Here is a 24,796-nt window from a genome sequence, read left to right as displayed (position 1 = left end):
ATAATCTTGGAGGAAGTGAGTCACTGGGGTGGACTTTGAGGTTTCCAAAACCCAAGCCAAGCCCAGTGTCTCTCTTTTCCTGCTGTCTGCAAATCCTGATGTAGAACTCTCAGCTCTTTCTCCAGCACCATGTCTGCTTGCATGCTGCCATGCTTCCAGCCATGATGATAGTGGAATATCCTCTGAAACTGCAAGCAAGCCTTAATTAAATACTTTCTTTTGTAAGAAAAATAAAAGTTGTCATGGTCATCATGTCTCTTCTCAGCAATAGAACATTGACTAATACAGACTGTCACATAGCTTTATGGAAAGAAGTAACCTTGTATGGAGTTATACACACCAGTAAGAACTTCCACAATCTGGGTTGTAGTAGTACACACCTTTAATCCCAGTACTCTGGAGGCAGAGGCAGGTGGGTCTCTGTGAGTTCAAGGTCAGTCTGGTCACCAGAGTGAGTTCCAGGACAGGCTCCAAAGCTGCAAAGAAACCCAGTCTTCAAAAACCACACACAAAAAACCCCAGAACTAACAGAAGTTCCACAAACACTTTACCAGTTTATCAGTTAGCTACAATTTCTGTCATTGGGCTTCTGGGCTGGCTGCATCTAGGCCAGTGATAACAGCATGAATCATTCTTGAGGCAGATCACCAGGAACCAAGGATGGTGATCATGGGTCCTTATTTTCCAGTATAACAAAGGAACTAATGTAACAGGCTTGGTATGATGTAATGGGGCAATGTCAGCCATTATTACAGTAACATTCCCTTTCCCTCATTCTTCAAACAGTTTAAATGCATCTCATAATAACTTGCTTTGTAGAACTTTAAGACAATTCTGAAGCCATTTCTGACAACTCTCAGTACTTCCTCTCCTCCCCTGGGAACCAAGGACATAAAAACTATGCATGCGTGTACTGAGATGTTGGGAACTTTCCATCTCCCTGAATAGGGGCAAGATAAACCCTTAGGTGTTAACTCCATTACTGATGTTTTGACTTAGTCCCTGGGAAGAGGCCGAGTGACCCCCAGAAGTTTCCCTTTACCTCATCTGATCTGGCAATCACTCTCCAGCCAATTATTGGTAATAGCTCTTTTGAATAAGCCAATCATAATAGTTAGAGAGCAACCTCCAGACACCCCTTTCTTCTGTGGTTTTCCCTTTAAAAATAGCCTGTACCAGACATCAGGGTCTTCTAGCCTCCCGACTGCTGGAGGACCCTGTCATGACAGAATAAAAATCTTCATGCTTTTACATCAGCTGTGATGTGAGAGATGGTCTCTTGGGGCAACTCCTCCTCCTCCTTGGTGATTGGACTCTAGGGTCCAACAGCTTTAGAATGGAAAGGCTAGACAAGGAACCAAAAACCAAAGATGGATTTTGATCCAGATTAAGTTTATACTGTTACACCCAAAGCCCAGAACTTCAAAATACCACCATGAGACCAAATTCAATGCAAAAGCAAAGGATCATTATCGTGAGTTAACTCGGGGCCCTCTGTTCGTCTGAAGTGTTAGCAGCAGCAGTAATAGCAGCAACAGTAGCAGAGCAGGAGAGACCCCAAGTGGCATGGGGTAGCAGTTTTATTATAGAGGGGAAAGCTTGGGGAATTCCAAGTCTACAGGCTTGGAGTTGGCTGTCCCTACCCATGGGGTGAGGGAATTTTCTAAGTCTACAGGATTCAGATTGGTTGACCACTCTGGGCTAAGGTTAGAAAAGGTCATGGTACATCTCTAGGTTAAGGGCTACTACTTACCCAGGGTAACGTCAATGGGGAGTCATGCCTCTAGACTAGAAGTTACTACTTCCCTACTCAGAGATTGGTCGTTTTTTCCTGGTCAGGCACTGGTTGGTTTCTTGTCAGGGGCAGAGATGGCTCTCTGATTTCAGGACCAAACTGTGATTCCTTTTCTGATGCTTTTTAGCTTTTAGGCTCCAATTTTAGGGTCAGAGCACATTTCTTTAACTGGCCCTGATTCTAGGGGCAAATGTGTTTCTTTGGCTTTGGTTTCAGGTACAGGGTGTTCTTCTGTGACTCTGGGTTCAGGGCTCAGGTTCCAGATCCTGGGTGTATTCCTTTCACTGGCTCTGGGCTCTGAGTCAGGGTGCTCATCAATTGTGCTAGGGCTATGGATCACAGAACTGTAGGAGCCTGGGTCCTCAATAGCACACTTTCTGTTCTTAGTTCCAAATAAGTTTGTATTACAGATCCACACAATTCCATCATATATGCTTAGTCTGTAGACTGTACCTAAAATCTATCAATAGATATATGACCAATTAAAAAATGTATACGAGGTAACTATTATAGAATTCTGAGGATTCTGGCCTGGCAGAAGTACAATAACTGTTTCAAAGAAAGACAAGAAACATATAATTATGGACAGTGAGAACCAAAGAACAGTGATGGCAAGATAATGTCAGTTAGTTTGAGGAAGGGATAAAAAAAGGGCAAGAAAAGTGAATGTAAGGATAATATGATTGACCTTAAAACATATATGGTTTGGTGAAAGTAAAAGGTGGGATAAAATAAAGGAATTTGGGAAATTGGACCTTTTGTGGTTTGTTTCTAAGAGACCATCATTGGGAAATCAATAGTTTTCTAGGTGGGATGGTAACAGAAGAAATATTTTATAACTTAAAATCAAAGGTTTTATGTAATTGGCAAAAACGGCATATAAGCTACTACTCACCAGTTATTACAGAATACCTTTGTACTAATAACCCTCAACAAGAATTCAGAAGCTTTTTCCCACACAGGAGATCGGAATGAGCTTCTAAAGCCAATGTGAATGTTGATGCCCTGAACATTTAGTATGCTAATTTCTGTCTAGTAGTTACCTTCATGAGGTTTCACAACTCAAAACTATGAATGTATAAGAATAATCATAAATGGAGTGGATCCAATTCTTTGAAGACTTTCAAAAGTGAACTCCCCAAAGGACACGTCATCATAAATGTTATAAGTACAATAATAGCTTGAAAATGAGTCATTAATCGGTTGCAAATAAATAAATTGTTAGAAATGGTGCCAGAGAAACAAATTTTGCAAGAAAAATTGGAAATTTTTCAATTATATTTCAAAATAATAACTCATATGCTATGAATATTGTTGGTGCCCTTAATAGCTTCCAAATGAATGTATCATCCTTCTTTGTTGTATAATACCCCAAAAATTTGTGTGGGCTGACTGCCTCAAATTTATTTGTGATAAACATATTAGCTATATGAATCGACATTATTAGCTAAATGTGCTTAGATCTGAAATTAGCATATAAAATGAATATAACATAACTGGGAGCCGCATTTGAGGGGACTCTATTACAAAGGGAGGCAAATTACCTGTGATAACACAAAATAATTTTGAAAGAAATTTTTCGATAAGATTTTACAATGAAATAACTTTTTGTCCCAGTGTTTGTGAATGAGAAAGCATTTATTTGCTGAACTTGAGAACAGTTCTAAGATTTTAGGGTGAAAGTGAGAACATAAAATAGAAGACAGAGGAAAATTTGGCTGTTGGTGGCATAACAGGGTATTTGCATGCAGGCACTTTTGACAAAGTAGCACAGACTCAGTGGCTTAAACAACAATACTTATTTTCTCAAAATCGTGAACTTCCTAAGTTTAAATAAAGGGGTTATCTGTATTCAGGGCATTTCTCTCAGCTTCTGAATGTTGGTCTCCCCTTCCAACTTCAGATGACTTTATCTGAGTGTCTCTGTATTCTGATTTATTATAAGAACTATAATTATATTGGATAAGAACAGATATATATGATTGAATTTGCCTTCATTACCTCTACAAAGGCCCGCTCTCCATATAAGTCACATTCTTAGGGGCTAAGTGCTGAGATATAAAAATATAAGTTGATGGAGACATAATTCAGTCCTTAACACTGAGTTCCTAGATTAATAGTCACTCCATTTGCCAGGTGGTCCAAAAAATACTCCATTTATTGAAAAAGCAAACCTACTTTATTTGGTTTTACTTAAATGTAATAGAAAGCATCCTCATACAACATCTAATATTATTTCCAGAATTACAGGCTGTGTACCACAAAATACACATAAACTGAAAGTACAGAAAAATGAATCCTACCCATAGCATGTTTGAGCACCTAACCCAAGTTGTTTACAAGTTGAAATCACAATGACAATAATTTACAGGTAAAACAAGCCTGTATTTCTTTAAAAACCGGTATTTGGATCTAATGTACACATATATACTATTTTAAAGAAACACGATTAGCCCCTTGGTTGTGGCAAGTGCCTTAAATACCTGCACTCAGGAGGCAGACACAGGCAGAACTCTCTGAGTTCGAGGCCAGCCTGGTCTATAGAGCAAGTTCCAGGACAGCTAGGACTGCTTTACACAGAGAAACCCTGTCTTGAAAAACAAAAACAAAAGAAAGGAAGGAAGGAAAAAGAAAAAAAAAACTAAACACACAAGAGGTGTGTTTGTTAGTATGTTATTCAAAGAAATTAAGCCTGTGCCTAATGTAATTGAACTGAGTCGCATACTGGGTTTATGTGGCACTGAATATCCACATCATCATAGGCAAAAATCATTTTTAATGAATATTAATAAATGAATACTTATAAATGTGCACATAGTGTATATAATATGATGTATTATTTATGACCAAACTTAGTGAGTTTTGTGTTTGCATGTGACTTTGACAGAGTCAGTGAGGGGCACAATTAAGAAACTACTGAGTTGCCGGCTCCTTTGTAGGAGGGAAATTTTCGGTGGTAGGTAAGAGAACATCCATAGGCATCTGGAAGAATCCAGAGCAATGCAAAAAGGAAAGAGACCAGACTTAGCCAAGGCTAGGAAAGCAGGGCATGGACCAGGAAGATGAGTCGCTGAAGGTAGGGAACCTGTGATCTGGTGAGGCCTGGCAGTTTAGGATAGATGTGGAAGTGAGGAAGGCCAGGAGCCAGGTGCTTCAAAGTGTTTAACAAATCCCTGACTCCGGACTGACATAGCTTGAAGGCCAGCAAGGACTGTGGTATGCCAACATAGGTATCTGTCACTGTGGAGCCATTTGACCCTCCAGGCAGAGGCAAAGAAAATGACTTCTTTTAGCTGACTAGCCAGTTTCACTAGTTTGTGAAGAATGTTGACTTTTATCTAACTACCAGAAATCTTGAGTTCAGTTTGAACTTAATTTAGGCTTAATTTTGGACTTTACTATATAACAAATAATTTCACAAAAGTATCTGACGCAAAAAAGTAGAACGGTGGAACTAAAGAGTATGAGAAAGTCAAAAGAGTTAAAAGGACTTTAAAGGAACCACAGTAATGAACACTGGACAGAAAAGAAATGCAAGAGGAGATACAGACCAGAGAGAGAGGGAGAGAGAGAACAACAACAACAAAAAATATCCCACCATCCCAAAACCACCACCAAAAAGCCCTGCAAAAGAAAGCTTAAAAAGGATCAGAAATAAATATACAGAATGAGAGAGGAGCAGCAGCTGCTGGATTTCCAAGGTGACAAGGCAGCTGCCTCCAAGAGAGGAAAGCTGAAGAAGCCAAAAGCCCACCAGCCTCAGGACACTATGGTGTTCCAGTAGCCTGTCCCGCCACTCTTCCGGGGCAGCCCCGGCGGGCGGGCAAGCGGATCATCCCCTTAGGCTCCTGGGAGCATTGCCTAGGCTGCAGCCTTCACCGCGGGCTTTAAACGTAGGCAGCAGCCAGGTGTCCAATACCGGCGTGCAGAGCCCTGGACACCACAACAGGACGCCAGGCTAGGCAAGCTTCTAGGTGGGCGCGAGGCCTGAGCGGAGGGGGAGGACATCCGCAGCCGACAGCGGGAACGGGGCTTTAGGAGCCCCGTGCAGATTCGGAAACCAGCGCGGAGAAGCCCGGAGGTAGGTACCAGGGAGCGGCCTGGGTAGGCGGCCTGGACTGTGAGCCGCAGGCGGGATGCTCAGCACACTGAGGTGAAGGACAAGGTGGAGGAAGGAGAGGAGCTTTGCCTCGCTTCTCCTCTCTGCTTCCAAACCGGTTTGATAGGGCCACGTGGGGCGCGGGGCGCGGACAGCCGAGCTTAAGAGTCTCCAGTTCCGGCATTTCGGAAGTCCAAATCCTGTTTCATATCCGCCGTTCCACTGCCGCTCTCCAGCCCTTCCCAACAGCAGCAGGGACCCAGGAGAGCTCAGCACAACAGCAGACACCCAGCAAGGTGTCCAGCATTGCCCTCAGGCTCCTGGGGTGGGGTGAGGGCCGGTTAGGGACCAGATCCCTGGAGTGGAGGCATCTAACAAGGGGTGGGTGTGAGTAAGTTGGCCCTTTATCCCCTCAGCTTACTGTCTCGTCCCTTTTCTCCAATGCAGCCATGGACCCAGGCACCAGCACCCAGTATTTCTGGACCACTAAGGCCCAAGGGGAACCCGCAGATGCAGCTGCTGGACATGAATTCTCTGACAACTGCACCAATGAAACTGCAACCTTGACCAAGAAAAAACCGAAGCAGAAGAGGCAGAGGAGCAGATGTTCGTCCCTGGCCGAAAGGAACATCGTGGGCTGTAGAATTTCTCACGAGTGGAAGGAAGGCAATGGGCCCATCACCCATTGGAGAGGAACGGTTCTCGATCAGGTTCCTATAAATCCCCCTCTCTATCTTGTGAAATACGATGGAATTGATTGCGTCTATGGGTTGGAACTTCACCACGATGAAAGAGTGTTGTCCCTTAAAGTGCTCTCTGATACAGTCAAACCATCCCCAGTCCCTGATCCTAACTTTGCAGATACCATAATTGGCAAGGTGGTGGATCATATATTTGAGGGTGAGCATGGCTCAAAAGATAAATGGAGGGGGATGGTTCTGGCCCAAGCTCCTATACTTAATGCCTGGTTTTACATTACCTATGCAAATGATCCCATCTTATACATGTACCAGCTTCTGGATGATTATAAAGAGGGCAACCTTCGTATCCTGCCAGAGTATAATGAGATTCCTCGACCAGATTTAAACCTGAAATTTAAGGATGGTCTGATAGGCAAGATTGTGGAATATACCCAAGACGACGGTTCCAAAAGGACTGGCAAGGTGATTGGCAAAGTAGAAGCCAAACAGTCAGTGTACTTCATCAAATTTGACGACGATTTTCATATCCATGTCTATGACTTAGTGAAATATGTCTAATTGGCAAAGTTATGCCACAACTATTGAAATAAAGTTGTCATTTCTAGACTTCCAGAGGCTGCTGCTTTTAAGTGTGTTGGGAGCTCACCATGGGCATAAGTTTGTCCTGATGAATACACATTTCTGTGGGTATGGCCTGCTGTCTGTAAGCACTTTGCCTTGTGGAAAACACTGGGTGTGTTTGCCGGGTGGAGCAGGGAAGGAGGGAGCAGCTGTCAATTCAGCCTGAGAGAGGAGGGAGCTAGTATCATCTAAAAATGGAATGGGACTGAGCAGGTCTGGTCGGGGGAGCGAGGATGAGGAGAAGGAAGTGGGGTTGGGCTGTGGAGGAGGGGACTGCCTAGGGAGAAGTGCAGGGGAGCCAGAGTGAGAGAGAGGCTCCCTGGGGGTGGGACAGATTGAAGGAAGAAACACGGATTGGGAAGGGCAAGAGGGGTAACAGAGTGAAGCCTTCTGGCACCTTCTGGCTTTCAGAAAACCAAAGGAACTCCTGTAGGAGAATACACACAGCAGTGTGAAGAGGGACACAGGACGGGTAGAAAAGTCTGTTGGGCAGGGAGGTCCCTGAGGAGAGCCTCTGAGACTTCAGAGGTCAGGGGGACCCACACATAGGCCATGGTACACTATAGGCTTAACTGGGAGGAGCATGCCAAGAATGGCCTGATGCATCCACCTTCTACTGTCTGGCACTTCATAGTGGCAATGGTCAGCTGTCAAGCAAGGCACATGTGATAGAGGGTCACAGAATGGCCTTTCTAAGGGCCTACTGGGAGAATGGAAGCCAATGTCAAGTTTATATCCATTTATCAGGCTTGTGTGTTTTCAAGAGAGTCTGACACAGCCTGAAGCCTAAGCAGCTAACAAGAGTTCATGGCTAGCTCTGGGCAAAGGGCAAGTACTTTCTTTGGGAAAATGGATAGTTGGTGAATCCAGGAATAGCAGTTCTGACACTGTCCTGCTGGCTGGAATAATCCTTGCTTTCCTGGGGGGATGGGCCATCTGATGGCTGTGCCTCATGTCTCCGAGGTATAGAGAGAACCTGGTTGTCCATGCTCTGTCACAGCTGCCTGGCTCCATTCAGTGCCCAGGCAAAGGGAAACTGCCCTTCCTTAGGCATCGAATTCTGGTTAGACTCCCTGAAAAGCCTGTAGCAACTGACACTTTCTAGGTATGTCCTACCCAAACCAGATTCCCCTTCCTTTTTATACTCAAAGTTACCCCTGATGGAGATGTGTGCACCTCTCTTTTGCAAGAGGGTGGTATCACCTGGGGATGGGGTAGGGCTGGGGATTGTGGCTTTGCCTAAGTAATTCCTTTTGCTGGAAACTGCCCTTTGAACGGGCTGGGCTCTCTGGGAAGAGAAACTGGGCATGACAGGAAAGTGTCTCACAACTGTGGAGTCCAGGACATGGGCCTCTGTCCTCATCTTCTGCTCTCTGTTGTCATTCCCCAACCTTCCAAAGTCCCTCTGAGAACACTGTGTGTGCTCTGCCTCCTCCTTCACCTGTTGCCTCCCAAGAGAACTCTGTTTCTGGTTCATGCTGTGGGGGTCTTCCTAAAGACACACTTGGAGCAAGCAAGGATTTGCCAGACACTGAAAGAAAGCGCTAAACCTCATCGATGCTCACCACCGAGCAAGCGTTGACTCTATAGGTTGATTGCCTCAAGAATGACACACGACAAGCACACCTCACAAGGACAGCCTTAGTTGTCTTTCCTCCATCATGTGGTTTTGTTCAGACAACACGAGTAGGTCCTTGGGGAGCACTTCTGCTGTCAGCTTCCGTGTTTTGTTGGTTGGTTGTGTTTCTGCTGTGTTCTGCATTCAGTTAGACTTGTGGTAAATTCATATCACATAAACGTTCTGGGATAGGACCCATCTTCCAACAGGGATACAATGAAGGAAGGATTGACCTCATTTTAGTTTTAGTTGGCCATGCCTTGGTAAAATCCAAGTCCATGCTCTGGAAAGAGGTTCATTTGCAGCTTTATGGCTAGAACATGGATACTTGTCTGATTTCATATGCTCAATCCCATGGATTCTTCATTCATTTGTTTTTATCTTCATCCCATAAACACTTTGGGTGGGCAGGCACTGTTCGGGACATAGAGGTGAGGTCAGTGGATACAGCAGATGAATGGATTTTATCCTCATGGAAATTCCTTTGTAATGTGTCATATGTGTAGTTAGCCATGTAGTTCATAAATCTATGAGAAATACTTTCATATTGATAAGTGATAAGAAAGGACATACCTAAGCCTGTTTTTGGAAAATGAAGTTTGAAGATAACGCTCCATACAGAGAAACAGAGTGGCCAGGGTGGCCAGGAAAGGTTTCCCGGATCCTCTAGGTTTAAAATGAAAAAATAAAGGTTGTGAGAGTGTGGCCCTTTGGCAGCAGTAAAGGAGAAAGTGCATTCCAGGAAGAGTGATGACAGATACCTAATCTCAAAGAAGACCTGGCACATTTGAGGAGAAGCAGCTGGGATGGCAGAGAGAGTTGGGCATGGAAGGCAGAAGTACGGCATGATTTGTGTTACTTTTTAACAGGAACAGTCTGGTACCTCCAGATAACCTTCTTTGAGCACAAAAAACCAAATATTCCAATGTGAATGTGTGCATAGATGAGAATACATTTTGCACCCAAGAATCGTGCCATAGTATCCCTCAGATATCCTTGGAGATAATAATTACTCAATGACTATTCTTTTTAACAGTGTCTAGGAATTGTGGCCCACTCAATGAGGTCTTTGTATCAAATACAATCCTGTGTATACTAGAGATGAGTCATTTATTAATATTTAGATGCTCACTTACCCAGATGAGTATTCCAGGCTGACAGTGTCCCCAAGGAGGGATGAAAGGCTGAGCCAAAGTAATGTAATTCTCTGGAGCAATATGCCCTTTGTGAATACACTGCTAAGCCTAGTGTCTAAATCCCATGAGAAAAGTAAAGTTCCTATCTTTCTATGCCTAGTGTATGAATGTCATTATCTGCATAAGCTCCTAGGGAATGACACTATTAGTAGGTGTGGCTTTGTTGGAGTAGGTGTGACCTTGTTGGAGGAAGTATGCCATTGTTTCCGTGGGCTTTGAAGTCTGCTATAAGGCCAAGCCACACTCAGTTTCTCAGTCTACTTCCTATTGCTTTGTGATCAAGATGGAGCCAGCACCATGTCTGCCTGCACACTCCTATGCTCCCTGCCACGATGATAGCTGTAAGCTACCACATTGTTCAAATATTTTCCTTTTTAAGAGTTGCTGTGGTCATGGTGTCTCTTCACATTAATAAGAACCTTTGCTGAGGCCCCGAGTTATTATTAATATCGCCAATAAATTTTCTGCTGTGTTAACCAAGTTCACTGGAGAGTAAAAATATTAACATTCAGCCAGGCATGTTGGCACACAACTTCAAGTCCAACAATTTTGAGGCAGAGGCAGGTGCATCTCTGTGAATTTGAGGCCAGCCTGGTTTACAAAGCAAGATTCAGGACAGCCATGGCTGTATCACAGTAACCCTGTCTCAAAAATCAAAACCAAAACCAAAAAATGTTAACATTCTTAATAGGAAGCATTTAGCTATGGCTGCTGAATGAAAACCTTTCTAAAGCTAAACTACATGTTGTCAGCAATTAGGACTTTAACTCCTGCTCTAAAATAATAAGTAATATGGAAAATATGTGTAGTTCAGTCTGGTAAGACATCAGTCATCACTTATTTTTCCATACAGAGTCCAAAGTAATCACCAGGTCCTTCTAAGGTCCCAGACCAAATTGCCCTGCATGGTCTCTGACTCCATCCTTTTCTTCATCTCAAACACAGCAAATGTCAGGAGCAAAACACTTACTTCCTGTAGGTGGTGGTGTTTGGTTATGTAAAGAACAAGTAGGACATTTCCTTATAATTTCCTTATAGTTTGGTTTGTTCCATGTAAGAGAAAAGTCTTTTTTTTTTAAAAAAAAAACTTTTCTCATTTACATGATGTTTCTATGGAATTCTGAGGTCTTCATCACATTTCCAATCGATAATTGATCTATTTCTACATTACCTTGTGCTAGAGAACCTGGCAGACCCATATGGGATTGGATGTATGTTATGTTATACAGGATGATGATCATATTTTGTTCCTGAATATTAATGAAGTCAATTCTGTATCACCTGTTATAAATTCAGTGGTTTCAATAGGCAAAACAACTCTTTCTGTAGATTGTGAATCTGTAACTATGTTGAAAGTTTCTTTACAATCCCTTAGTACCATGAGCATAGTATATAATTCTGAATTTTGGACAGAATGATAAGGGCTTTGCTCTATTACTTAAATTCTTGGATTTGTGACCTGCCTTTCCTGATTTATTTGCATCAGTATAGAATGTAGGGGCTCCAGTTATTGGTGCGTCCTGTACAATGCAAGGAAGGATCCAATTAGTTCCCTTTATAAGTTAAATTTTCTTGGTTTTGAGTATAGCTTTTGTAAATATCTCTTAAAAAATTACTACAAGTTCTTTGCCAGGATTCCCTTTCTTCCCATAATTTGTCAATTTCATCATTATTAAAAGGTACTGGGTCTATTCCTGCGAATTAACAAATCTCAATTTTCCTTTTAGAATTAACTCAGAGACCCTTTCCACATAAATTTTAAATTTTTACTTGGTTTATGTGATAAAAAGATCCATTATAAGATAATATATTCCCTCTGCATTAAAATTTCTGTAGGGGAATATGTAGAGGGTAATATGACCATAATGCTGTTAAGATTTGGATCCACACAATCCATATGTGCCTTATGTAATTTCTCTAAAATCAAAGCTAATTCTCTCTTAGTTTCAGCTGATAATTTCCTGGGATTATTTAAGTCCTTGTCACAATCTAAGGTTTTGTTTAAATTAATCAGTTCATCGGGTTTTATCCCAATAGTGCACTGCAGATGGGAAATATCTCCTAGCAATCTTTGAAAGTCATTAAGAGTCTGCAATTGATCTCTGCTAATTTGCACCTTTTGGCATCTAATTTTTTGTAAACCTATTTTAGAACCCAATTAATTACTAGAATCTCCTCTTTGTAGTTTTTCAGGAGCAATTTGTAATTCCCAGCAAGGCAAAATTTTCGTTAATACTTCAAACATTTTTCTCAAGTATCTACATTTGAATCAGATAGTAAAATGTTGTCCATGTAATGTAATGGTAAATTTTAGATTGAGGAAATTGCTTATGTATCATTTTCAATGGCTGACATACAAAATATTGGCACAAGGTGAGGCTATCTAACATACCCTTTGAGAAAACCTTCAATTGATATCTCTTAGCAGGTTGAGAATTATTATAAGTAAACACCGTGAAGGTAAATTTTCTCTCTTTTTCTTATAAAGGTATAATAAAAAACAATCTTTTAAATCAATAACTATAACAGGTTATAGTCATTCTTTAGGTAACAGAGAAGGCAAAGGAATTCTAGACAGTATAGAGCCCCTTGGCTGAATCACCTTATTAACATCTCTTAGATCTATTCCCATCCTTCATTTTTCATATTTCTTTTTAACAACAAATACAGGAGAATTCCAAGGGCTGGTTGATTCTTCAATATGATGAGCATTTATTTGCTCCAGTACGAGTTTGTTCTAAAGCCTGAGGTGTCTCTATTGTTAAGGGCCATTATGCAACTGATACAACTTTGTCCATCAACCATTTTAAAGGTAGGGCTGTTGGTGCCTTTGAAATATCAACCACTGGTATTTCCTATTTTTGTATAACTTGAATAATCAGTGACTGTTCTTTATAATGTCTTGTAGTACTTTCCCCAGAACATACATTAATTTGTAGTTTGTCTCTAAGATTGGGAGAATGTTAATCTGAATATTCCATTGCTGTAATAAATCATATCCCCACAAATTCATTGCTATGTTAGCAACATATGGTTTTAAGATTCCTGTCTATCCTTCTGGTCCTATACAATCGACCTTTGTCATGCTCTGCTTCACTTGAGATAAAGTTCTGATCCCTAAAAACTGAACATTTACATCCTGAGGAGACCAATTTGGATCTCAAGATTCTGATGAAATTTTTGTTACATTTGCAGCTTTGTCTACCAGTCCTTCAATGACAATGTTAGTTATTCATATTTTTAATTTTGGTCTTTTTTCATTTGTAGAAGTTTGTGAAAATACTTGCTTTATGATTGCTCCTGAATTTTTTGTTCTCTCTTCTATAAATGTTCTATTACCAGAGCAGGATGGTTTCTTACAATAGGCATTAGATTCTTTAATTGCTCTGGGAAGGAGTTTCCTCTACAATGGCAGGAAACGACTCAGCCAGACTTGGCATAGGCCCCTCAAGGAATTTCCCAAAGCAAAGGATTACCTTCAATATCCCTTATAGACTTATATTCAATAGTCCAATGGCTGCCTTTGCCATGCCTTCTGGTTAATCCAGATGGAAGGGCTTTCTGAATGAAGTATGATTAGAAAAAACATTGTTTCTAGGAATGCCCTGTTTACAATCCCTGTTAAGGTAACCTTGTTTCCCACAATTGAAATCCTTGACATTTTGATTTTTATTCAAACCTCTAGAAATCACCTCTGCTATCCAAGTATCATCACAGTCATGAGATTCATTATTAATTATATCTCAGATCCATTCTTCCAAAGATGTTGACCCATTTTATGAGTTTTTTTCTAAAGTCTGTATCTTAGACTCAGATTAACCAACTTTTTAGTGATAAAACAAATGGTATTGCTGATAGTGTTTACAATTGACATGACATAAATCCCATCTAAATTACTTATCATCATTCAATTGTTCCATTTTCAAACTCTCTAGCATATTATCTTACAGAGACCCAAATCCTTCTGTTGTAATGGTTTTTCCATTTTTTTTCATGTGGGAGAAAACTCTTTCTTTTAACTAATTTTTCACTTTAAGAATCTCCCATTGTCTTAACAAATCTACCTTTGATGTTCATGAAGATGTGAGGCTTATTGCTGCTGCATAGAGCAATAAAAACCTGACTGAATTTCAAGGCAGCTACCTAGTTTGGCAGCAGCCCTCCAAGAGAGAAGAAAGCAAAACCTAACTGGTAGGGTAGTGGCTTTAGCCGCATGTAGCTCTCACCTATGCCAGTGGCTGTACAGCCGCAGGCCAATGGTTTTCTTGTGAATTCGTACACCAAACACTGGTCACCAGATGTAACACAATTAATGAAAATCCAGAGAGAGAATTTGCAGTTCAAGTGGAAGATTAAAAAAGCAAAGCAGCCAACCACTAGAGAAAGTTTTTACCTTTACTTCATCTTCAGGCTCCACACTCCAGTGAGTTCCTGTCTTGTCCCCTTTATATTCTTCTTTCCACCCAGCCTGTTGGAGAAGGGAAGCTTTTTGGTTTCTGGCTGCCTGGCTAGCTTAGACCCGAAATAATGACACAGAAACTATATTAATTAAATCACTGCTTGACCCATTAGCTCTAGTTTCTTATTGGCTACTCTTACATATTAATTTAACCCATTTCTATTAATCTTTGTGTCTCCACATGGCTATGGCTTACCGGCTAAACTTCTAGCATCTGTCTCCAGCAGGGCTACATGGCATCTCTCTCTCTCTCTCTCTCTCTCTCTCTCTCTCTCTCTCTCTCTCTCTCCTCTCCCAGCATTCAGTCCAATTTTCCTTGCCTACCTAAGTTCTGCCCTATCCACAGGCCAAGGCAGTTTTTCTATTCATTAACCAATAAAAAGAACACATAGACAGAAGGACCTCCCACACTACCAGCCATATTTCACTTGTCTTCACTTCCGTAGTGCTCCTCTACCTCCATGGTATACTGGTATTAAAGATGTGAGCAACCACCATTTGGATCTGTTTCTGAATGGATCTTGTTTCCGGGTGCCCTTGAACTCATGGAGATTTATCTGCCTCTGTCTCCTGAGTCCTGAGATTATAGAATTATATGGTTGACTAGTGTGGCTGCTTTGCCCTCTGATCTTCAGGCAAGCTTATCTCCTGAGGAAGGAGTGAGGAAGAGAGCAAGTGAGTGCTGGAATCTACAGAGGCCAGGAATGCAGTGGACATGTAAGTGCAGGCTTTTACGGAAGATGGAGCATAGTATGTAGGGTCTAGAAAATACTGAGGGAAGACTAACTTTATATATGGATTAGTTTATATTGAAGTATTTTATGACCACTTTATAAGCAATTGTTTTAACTAAATTCTAATTCAATTAATTTTATTTGTGATGAGAAACATATATAGCCATGCATCTAAGTTTTGCAAATGTTGCTGCTATAAAGCATGTAAGACCAATATATGCAAAATAACCAGCAAGTACTGTTGCTCAGTTTAGTGCCTTCTCAGGTAGGTAGATTTACCTCTGTGACTTCAAGGTGTGGCAGGACATACCTTTAATCCCAATGCCTGGGAGGCAGAGACTGATGGATCTCTGTGAGTTCAAGGACAGCCTGGTCTACAGAGTTATTCCAGGACAAAGATATACAGAGAACCTGTCTCAAAAAATAAAAGTAAAAATAAATGAAATAGAGGTTAAAATAAAGCTGCACAAAGATGGAAAATACACAGTGAATCTTGATACTGTTTGCTATTATGCTCTCTTTGAATTGTTTGTATGCTGAGGAAGGAGCAACAGCTGCTAAAAGATATTTGTTTATAAATGCTGCTGAACTAATCCAAGATAGATATTTTGAAAATACCTTGACTTCAGAATTTGGATCTAAGTTTATGATGCTTTGGAAAAGTCCTTCTTTTGTTTTCACAGAGGATGAGATTGCTTCTATCCCAATATGGTATGAGAGACCATGCCCTCCTGAAAGGTTGCTGTGAACACCCTCAAAAAATTACTTTGCTCAACTGCCGACTGAGATGAACCTAGCGACAGATTATATCATGAAAGATCTAAATAACAGAGGCCTTATTCAGCACGAAGCAGTTTTGAGAGAAAAAACTGCACCCATATTTCCAAATATTGTTTATAAATTTTCTTTTACATTTAAAGGGGGATATTATATAGATATGAGTAATATGCATTGGTATAAATTTTGCCTTATTGATAGAAATTTAAGGTCAATTTTGTTATATGTACATGTATTTCTGCCCTTGATTAAGGTATTGTGATTGTGCAGTTCATTTAAAAATGTAATGTATAATTAGTAAATATAGGTAGTTAATGGATAATCATCAATAATAGTCAAGCTTGTAGTCATGTTATTTAGATTTTCTAGAAATGTAGTGATATATTTCAGTTAAATAGGCATTCTTCATATCTTTCAAAGACTACAGAATATGGCATTTAAATGTTTTAATAACTTAGGGCTATTCATGACAATGAGACACGTCTGCTGCTGGCAGCACCAATCTACTTCAAGAGGAAGATGGGCATCAAAGAGGCTCCTTATGGAGTTTGTTGGCCATTTGGGCAAGAAACTGCTCTTGCCTGGACTGATGCATGAACTGGACACAAAGAACCCATAGAGAGAGGATTGCTGAACTTGCCTAAAGGTGAGATGTTCTTTCAGGGTTCCTGATTCATGAAAGAGTCTGTGAGACATTCTGTAGGACACAGCAGATAGTGACTGAACTGCCTTTGAAATTTCCTGCTTCATGGATTCTTCAATGGTACAAAAGAACTTTGGGTGACTGTCCAGGCAGCGAGATGTCTCTGTCATTTCTAGAGTTTTAGAAGTTGCTTATTTCCTTTTTGCTTAGGTAATGTTATATCCTTCTGGAGTCTTTGATGGAGTTGGAGAATAGATAGTTATAGTTTTCCATAGTTATGATAAAAGATAAAAGTAGATATAAATATTGTAACTGTAATTCTTGCTTGATAACTGTTTTGTTATATGTAATTTTACTATGTTAAAGTGAAAGCCTTTCTTTTTTGTTTAAACAGAAAAAGGGGAAATGATGGAGGAGGGTCATCTGTCTATGTGTTACTTTCATTGGCTAATAAAGAGACTGCCTTGGCCCTTTGATAGGGACAGAAAATTAGGTAGGTGGGGAAGACAAAACAGAATGCTGGGAGGAAGAAGGCAGTGAGGCAGATGCGATGAGGCTCCAGCCCAAGAAGGATGTAGGTTAGCATCTTCCCGGTAATTCACCATCTCATGGTGCTACACACATTATTAGAAATGGGCTAATCATGATGTGGGGGTTAGCCAGCCAGGCTAAAACTAATGAGCCAAGCAGTGTTTAAATGAATACAATTTGTGTGTTGTTATTTTGGGTGTAAAGCTAGCCATGTGGAAGCCAGGTAGGACGAAAAGCAGGCCTGCTCACCCTATCACTACATCAGCAGTAAGGTGGTATTGAGGGAGAAACAATAACTGGGGTGCAGTCAACCAAAATCATGCCAAGTAGTGGACACACTAGATCAGAAAAAGTCCAGTGTCCTTCCCTCCCTTCCCTTGGTCATATGCCAGACTGAGTATCATTCATTAACTACAATGAGGAGTGAAAAATGAACAGAAAAACAAAACAAAAAACCCAGAAAGCCAAAACAAACAAACAAAAACACAACAAGTACCTGAATGAGAAAGAGAGACAATTCTTAGAGGCTGTTGGGGTCTCAAGAGCTAACACAAACATTTGAGACAAGGATTCTGGTGTTATCATGTTGCTTTTCAGGTTGTTGGAGGAAATTTTGTATTGGTGTCTGCCCATTCCTTCCTTCAAATGCGATCAGGAGTGTCTTGGTGTCTTGGTCCAATCTTTGCTGTGGCTGTTTACTTGGTTTTTTTTTTTTTCTTGTTCTGCCCTCTCTTAGGTCTCCTCAGCACTGGAGTTGGCTCTCAGATCCACTCTACCCTGATGTAGGCTGTGGTGGTGAATCTAAGGACCCTGTAGATGAACAGGAGTGCTTGGTGGCAAGATGGGATTGGGTAAATAGAGAAAGCCAGTAGCTGGCAGGACCTCCTGCTGAATGGCCAGGAATGTTAGGGAATAGGGGGGAGCCTGTACTCCTTTCCCAAGGTGTCTGGCTGGCTGGGTGCACATACACTTACCCCTCCAGGTGGATCTCCTGGTACAAAAGCAGGGCCTCTTGCTGGCCAAGGACCTCAAAGACAAAAGGGTGGGCTCGGTAGGTGCAGGGTCCTGTGGAACAAAGAAACCCCTGCAGCAGTAGCACTCACCACTAGGTCTCCAGACCCTCAGCCTTGAAGCAGGCTGAATTGGGGGATCCTAGGACCCTGGAGATGAAAAGGGGTGCTTGGGGGCAAGCTGGGATGGGATAAATAGAGAAAGCCAGTAGCCAGTGTGAAGCTCCGCTGAATGGCCAGAAATTTAGGGAATTGGATGGTGCCTTAACTCCATTTCTGGGGCGTATGGCCAGCCAGGTGGACACACACTTACCCCTCCAGATGGATCTCCTCAGTAGAGGAGCAGGGCCTCTTGCTGTCCAAGGACCTCGCAGACGAAAGGGCAGGCTTAGCAGGTGCAGGGTCATGTGGAACAAAGAAACCTCCCTCTGGATGGATCTCCTCAGTATAGGCAAAACATAAATTTTAAATAGTAGCACATTTATATCAGAATGAAAGTATTTTTATGACTATGAAAGGAAGCATGGAAAAGAAAGTTGATAACTTGTATTTTCCTCACACCTTTATAACTTGTAGGTATATACCTTAATAACTTATATTTGTATTTTACTGAAATTTGTTTATTGAGGCTATCCTTTTATACTGACAAAACCGCTGTCAAACTGGATCAGAGATCTTTGAGAAGAATACAATTTTACTTTAGTTATTGATTAAAAAATGACAGAGAATTTACTTGGTTGGCACCTAGAGGTCCTCCGTAGGGTCTTCTTTGGTCACCGAGGGTAGTATTTGCCTTTTGTTGTTTAACACAGTGCCTGTCAGGCTCCAGAATATCCTGTGGGGTAAGAAATCTGTAAGAAGACAAGCCTACCTTGACCCTAGCAGCTAGGCTGTCAATTCCTGTGATTCTGCTCATGGTCTGGAGATATTCAGCTTAGATGGAAGGTAGTTTTACCCAGTGGTCAGCACTTGGCAGTTGAAACGAAGTGCAGATGGATGTTGTTTTGTGCCCATTTGCCTTCTGTCTTCTTTGGAGGAAGTAGAGTGCTGCTAGGAGCCAACCCCTCTCTTTTTGTTATGAAAAGCTGTTTAATAATTACATATTTAAATGCCACATTCCCCCAGATCTCTGGGCAGTTGAGGGCTGTTTATCAGGTGTAACTACAGTATAGAATCTGCATGGAGAGCTGGGTTCAAGCTTGACTGTGCTGTCTCTCAACTTAACAGGTAAGATTTACACTCGTAAAAAGAAAGAAGAAAAAACTGCTTTTAATAGAAGGTTAATGGAAGAACTGACAATAGTAGAGAACAGCTTAATATATTTTAAATCAGGGTTGTATTACATATATAGTATTTTTTTGTAAGAGGCTTAAAAGTACATACCAGTTTAAATCATGAGACTTAATGTTTTGTAGTTTGAAATGAGATACAATGAACAGACAATTGTGACATTTAACAGTAAACATAGGTATATTTAAGTTACATGTATGCACACACACACACAACACGCACACACACAGTGTGAACAGGAATTGGGTGAAGTGGATGTTCTTGGTGGCCCTACCAAAGGCATGTCACCACACAAAACACACATGCAACAGAGTCAGCACTGGGAAACCAGACAGGGAATATCACAGTAAAGATGGCAGGACTTGGTCACCTGACCTGACTCTCAGTTAAGATTATGGTGAAGTCATCTGACCTCAGTTAAGATGGCAGTAAGGTCACCTGACCTCATAAAAATAGCAGTGGTCACACATTCTATGGAAAAGCCACTTTTTTTTTGACTTGTGGGAGTTTTAAACATAGTAATAGGAGAGACCTAGAGGTCTGATCTGCTCTGTTGCCGAGCTACAGTACCACAAGCTGTGGCTGGAAGCAAAGGCTGGACTTGAAAACAGTTGCCTCATGGATCTGACTAATCTTGTCGGTTTCTTTGGGACCAGTGGCAGCTGTGGCTGGAATAGTTTGAGGAATAATAGAGCTGGCAGGACATGGGCAGAGCATTTACAGGTAGGTGGCTGATAGTTTGAGGATTTATACCATAGCTGAAAATATGAAAACCCATGAAAATAGAAAATGAACACTGCAGGGCTTATAGAAGGATGTCTCCTCTCTAGAGTGGGGATGTTAAAGCCTGACTGGCTCTGGTCCAGATGACTTGGAATCCAGAGAGGCTAGACGCTACTCTGAGTGGTCTCTCATGGTAGAGACCACTGATGATTGGTCCAAAAGAAAAGAAAAGTAAAAGAAAGAAAAAAATCCAAGGGACCCCGTGCTTCAAAGTGAACACACTGCTCAGCATATGCAGGGCTAGCACAGAAGGACTACTCCAATCATGTTTTTATCTATGGGAAACAAACAGAGGTGAATATCGCCAAAGCACTCAACCATAGCCAAGAAGGCTGTGGTTGGAGGCTGGAAGTGGAAAAGTCACCACCAAAGCTGCTGGCATGAATAGAGGTTGGCGTTCAGGCAGATAGAATGAAGAGCTGTTGCAAAGAAACATGGTTCCCGATCCCAGGGTTCCACATGTCCTTATCTGGCCCACCTAGGGGCAGGAGGGAACATGGAGAGAGCCTGGCCGAGTCACAAGTACTAACGTTATGGTAAAAATAAAATGGTGCTGTTCCACAAGTGGCTGTAGCAGGCCATGAGAAGCAGTGAATCCCAGGCAGGGAGCCACATGGTGGGTGACAGAGTGAAATGGAGAGGCAAGCCATGAAGAGTGAGGTTGGATATTTATTTAGTGGGTTATGGATCCACCTAAAGATCAGAAAAGGAAAGCAACCAAGCCACTGGAGAGATCTTATCTCTACCAAGGCCCAGACAAACAAAGGGGTGAACCTATTTTCGATGTGACTGCAGACTGCAATGCTCTCCACCAAACCTCAGACTGCACACTCCAGTGAGTTCCTATCTCTTTGGCTTTATATTCCTCTCTGCCCAGCCAAATCATTTCCTGTCTTCACCTCTCTAGTGCTAGGATTAAAGTCATGGGATCCCAAGTGCTGTGATTACCTCTGTGTGAGTTCTGTTTCTCTTTTTTACAGATTTAATCTTGTGTAGCCCAGGGTGGCCTTGAACTCACAGAGATCCATCTGCCTCTGTCTCCCGTGTCCTGGGATTAAAGCTGTGTGGCACCACTCCCTGGCCTGCTTTGCTTTCTGATTTTCAGGAAAGCTTTATTTATCAAAACACAAATAATATAGTATTATATCTATTTAAAGCAAATGTTCATAGTAGTGATTACTTTGATTAATACTGTAAAGGATTTTTAGTGGTTAGCAAGGAAAAATATTACCACAAGATGTCAGTAGCATGTAAAGAGCTTTATTTGGGCTGATTGACTGGCTGGCTTGCTTGCTTTTGTATTTTTCATTTTCCTTCCTTCCTTCTTTCCTTCCTTCCTTCCTTCCTTCACTTTTTCTTTTTTTTGGGGGGGGGATTTATTTTTGACATATTTTCTCATAACCCAGGTTTGTAAAGAACTCACTATATAGCTGATAATTTCAATATGACTGGTACAGAGGCCATGGTTTGGAGATGTCTTAGGGGAAGAGTTGAGGAAGATGGATGTGTAAGTGATTGCAGCTCAGTGTAAAGTCTGTGAGTTCCAAAGAGTTCCAAACACAGAGTGTTTGTTGAGTCTCAAGGCTTATCTACAGCATGCAGATTTTTGGTGTTGTTTTATGGAGTTGCAAAGCAAGCAAACTCTAAATGAACAAAACTCTGCTTATTTGTGGATATATTTAAAACAATAGGTCATAACATCATTTGATTGTATTGTTGATGGCTAATGAGCTTTGGCTTGCTGTGGAGAAATTAGTAACCTGGAATCCAGTTTGCAGTGGATTGTGCCTTTCGCAGCACTCTTCCCAGTTCTCTGGCTCTTACTTTCTTTCCAGTCCACCTTTCTTGATGTCCCCTGGGTTTTCTTTTGGGGGGTTATATTGTTGTCCCATCTTTTCTTGAGCCTTCACAGTCATTTGTTCTCAGGACTTTGAACAGTAATAAGTGTCTTTTGTTTTCCTTGTGAGAAGCAAAGTTAAATGCTGGAGACTATTCATGTTTTCATTCCCTTAAACAAATTTGTGTAAGCCATCTGCATCTACACTGGATGTATTTGGTCACATGTACGCAGGCACCACATGGACAGGAAATACATATGGATGTATGCTCAACCCTGATTAGATATAAACTTTTTTTTTATTTAATCCATTTCAGGCTATCCCTAAAAGCTGTCTAGGCATTCTTGTGCCACGTCCACAGCAGTGACTGCCGTGTAGTGACAAAATGCCTCTGCGCTGGCTTTTGCCTGCTGAAGGATTGGGGTTAGAGCTTCCTAGAGCGAAGCCCCAGGTGGTCCCCTGGCAATCAGTGGTTGAGATAGGACCTGATGCCTTAGGCAAATCTCGTATCTGGAGATAGCCTTGAGAGCGAGCCCTCCTGGCACCCTGCATGATCTTTCTCTGTATTTCTTAACTTTCCTGTTTTCAGCTGACCGCTTACCAAGAAATTAAAGTACATCCTTGGCTTGGCTCCACCGTTCATTAAAGCAGTCCTTGAGGAAATAAAGTATGCCCCACGCCCCATGAGCCTGGGAAACTTTATTAATTATGAAACAGAAACGGCTAAAGTTAAAATGTTACGAGGGAATCGTCATAGTGAATCAGATTTAGAGAGAAAAGGAGAGTTAGAGAAAATTCCCCAGCGCACTCCTTGATTCACTTCCTTATACAGGAGCCTATGATGAGCAAGGGAATAGATGGGTTAATGTTGATGGACAAAGACTGTTATATTATACTTTCAACTTTATGGATAGGCTTGCTAGATCCCAACCCCCATGATGTCTGCCGCATAAGAAGGTACTAAAAAGTATAGTTCAACAGGTGCAGAGAACTGATTAGGTATATTTGGTCACTAGATGAAATAAAGGGGGAAGGGCCATGATAGCGATAATGAGACAGAAACTTTCTGTTCATAAGATGAAACCACTTGCCTGAGGTTTACAGTCCCAAGGACAAGATTTCCTCTTCTAAGGACGCTTTATGTCTAACACCTGTTCCTGATAATGTACTTTTCTTAAACATTGCTGATGTGACTAAAAGAAGCTTTCATACTGTGCCAGCTAATGATACATGACCTTCTGATTTGTTCTTTGTTTGAATACTATATAATGAAAACATGAATTCAGTAAAATCGCAGCAGATTTTCACTACACAGTGTGTCTGTCTGTCATTCCCTTGCGTTGTATCCTGGCTATCCTATCCTTCAACCCTGTCCTCCCGTGGATAGCAGTCTCACAGAGGGACGGTCCGTGGCATTCTTGCATCATTGGGCACTTTTCCTTGGGGGGCTGGCCACTAGAAATTTGACCATGATCCAGTGAGTATATGGATAACACAAAATGGACTTTTTTTCTTTTGTGTGTGTGGGGTGCCACGTGGGAGAGGACACGCCACGTGGAAGAGGACATGGGAAGACTGGGAGGTGACACCTTGCCGGACAGGTCATTATTGCAGTGTTCAGTGCTGAGTAAAATCTTTTCTTCCCCAGCAGCCTGCACTGGACATTCCAGTATGATGAATACTAGTTTGCAGGAAGAGCATTTCTTGGACATTTGAGGTTGATTTCTTTATGTCCTGCATTCAAAAATGAGAGATATCTTCAGCAATAGATTCTTACTAGGAACAACCTATTTCTTTGTCTTTTTTTTTTTTTTTTTAGAAAAGTCTTTACTATATATCCCCAACTTGCCTGAAACTCAAGGAGATCCACCTGCCTCTGCTTCCTGAGTGCTGGAACTAAAAGTGTTTACCACCATGCCTTGCCGTCTTTCTTTGTCTTTTATTTTGATGGTTTGACCATAACATGTAGTCAGGTTCTGTTTATGTCCTGATAGCCTCTAGTAAATTTAGATCTAAATGTTTCCCACGATTATGGATATTTCAGTGGCCATTTCACTGAATAGACTGTAGAGGACAAGAAATGTGGGCCCATTTCCACCTTGTCTGACAGTCATAGAGTTTGAAAGTAGCTCAAATGATTGACAAGTATAGTTGCATGTCCCAACTCAGGATGTGATTACTTAGTTCTTTTAACATTAAAACAGCTCATTCAAGTAGGTCCATGCCATCCTAAAAAATAGACAGGTTATGCAAATATACTTCTACATCTTTTTTTTTGTAATTATGAGGTCAAGGGGAGGGGCAGCCTTCAGGATATATGATGTAGAGCAGCTTTACCACCTAGACAACAGAATGCTAATGATTTGATGTCTCAGAGTGATAAATCAATTTGACTGTTTGAGTTATCCTTTGTATCATGTTAATAGCATTTTTGTTACCTCCCCCCCCCCCATTTATATTGGGTTTACAAGCTGTGGAAAAATAAACACAGGTGATTTTCAGTAATCACTGGAATGACCTCCCAGTATTATTCTATGGTTTCTGTCTTACTAATTTTTATGCATCTTCATATTCTTTACTAATATTTCTAAATTTCAACACCCCTACCCTGGGGAGAGGTATTTTTGTGACTTTTATGTCCATACCTTCTTTTCCTTCCTCCACCATCCACAAAATGAAGACATTTGTTCACTGAATGATT

At 41.3% G+C, this 24,796-nt stretch overlaps 1 protein-coding gene across 1 annotated transcript; it reads left to right on the top strand.

Moving 5' to 3' along the window:
* Positions 1-4,320: 4,320 nt before the first annotated feature.
* On the top strand, positions 4,321-7,153 carry LOC126492965 (spindlin-2-like). Its single transcript, XM_050129666.1, has 2 exons — positions 4,321-5,876; positions 6,342-7,153. The coding sequence occupies exon 2, from the start codon at positions 6,344-6,346 to the stop codon at positions 7,151-7,153; it is 810 nt and encodes a 269-aa protein (XP_049985623.1). The 5' UTR covers positions 4,321-5,876; positions 6,342-6,343.
* Positions 7,154-24,796: the final 17,643 nt, after the last annotated feature.

This window comes from Alexandromys fortis, unplaced genomic scaffold (assembly GCF_014885135.2).
Source record: "Alexandromys fortis isolate MF-2015 unplaced genomic scaffold, M_Fortis_MF-2015_v1.1 scaffold_318, whole genome shotgun sequence".
Lineage (NCBI taxonomy): Eukaryota > Metazoa > Chordata > Mammalia > Rodentia > Cricetidae > Alexandromys > Alexandromys fortis.
The sequence above is the reverse complement of the archived record's forward strand: the minus strand, read 5'-3'. Positions and strand labels throughout refer to the sequence as shown.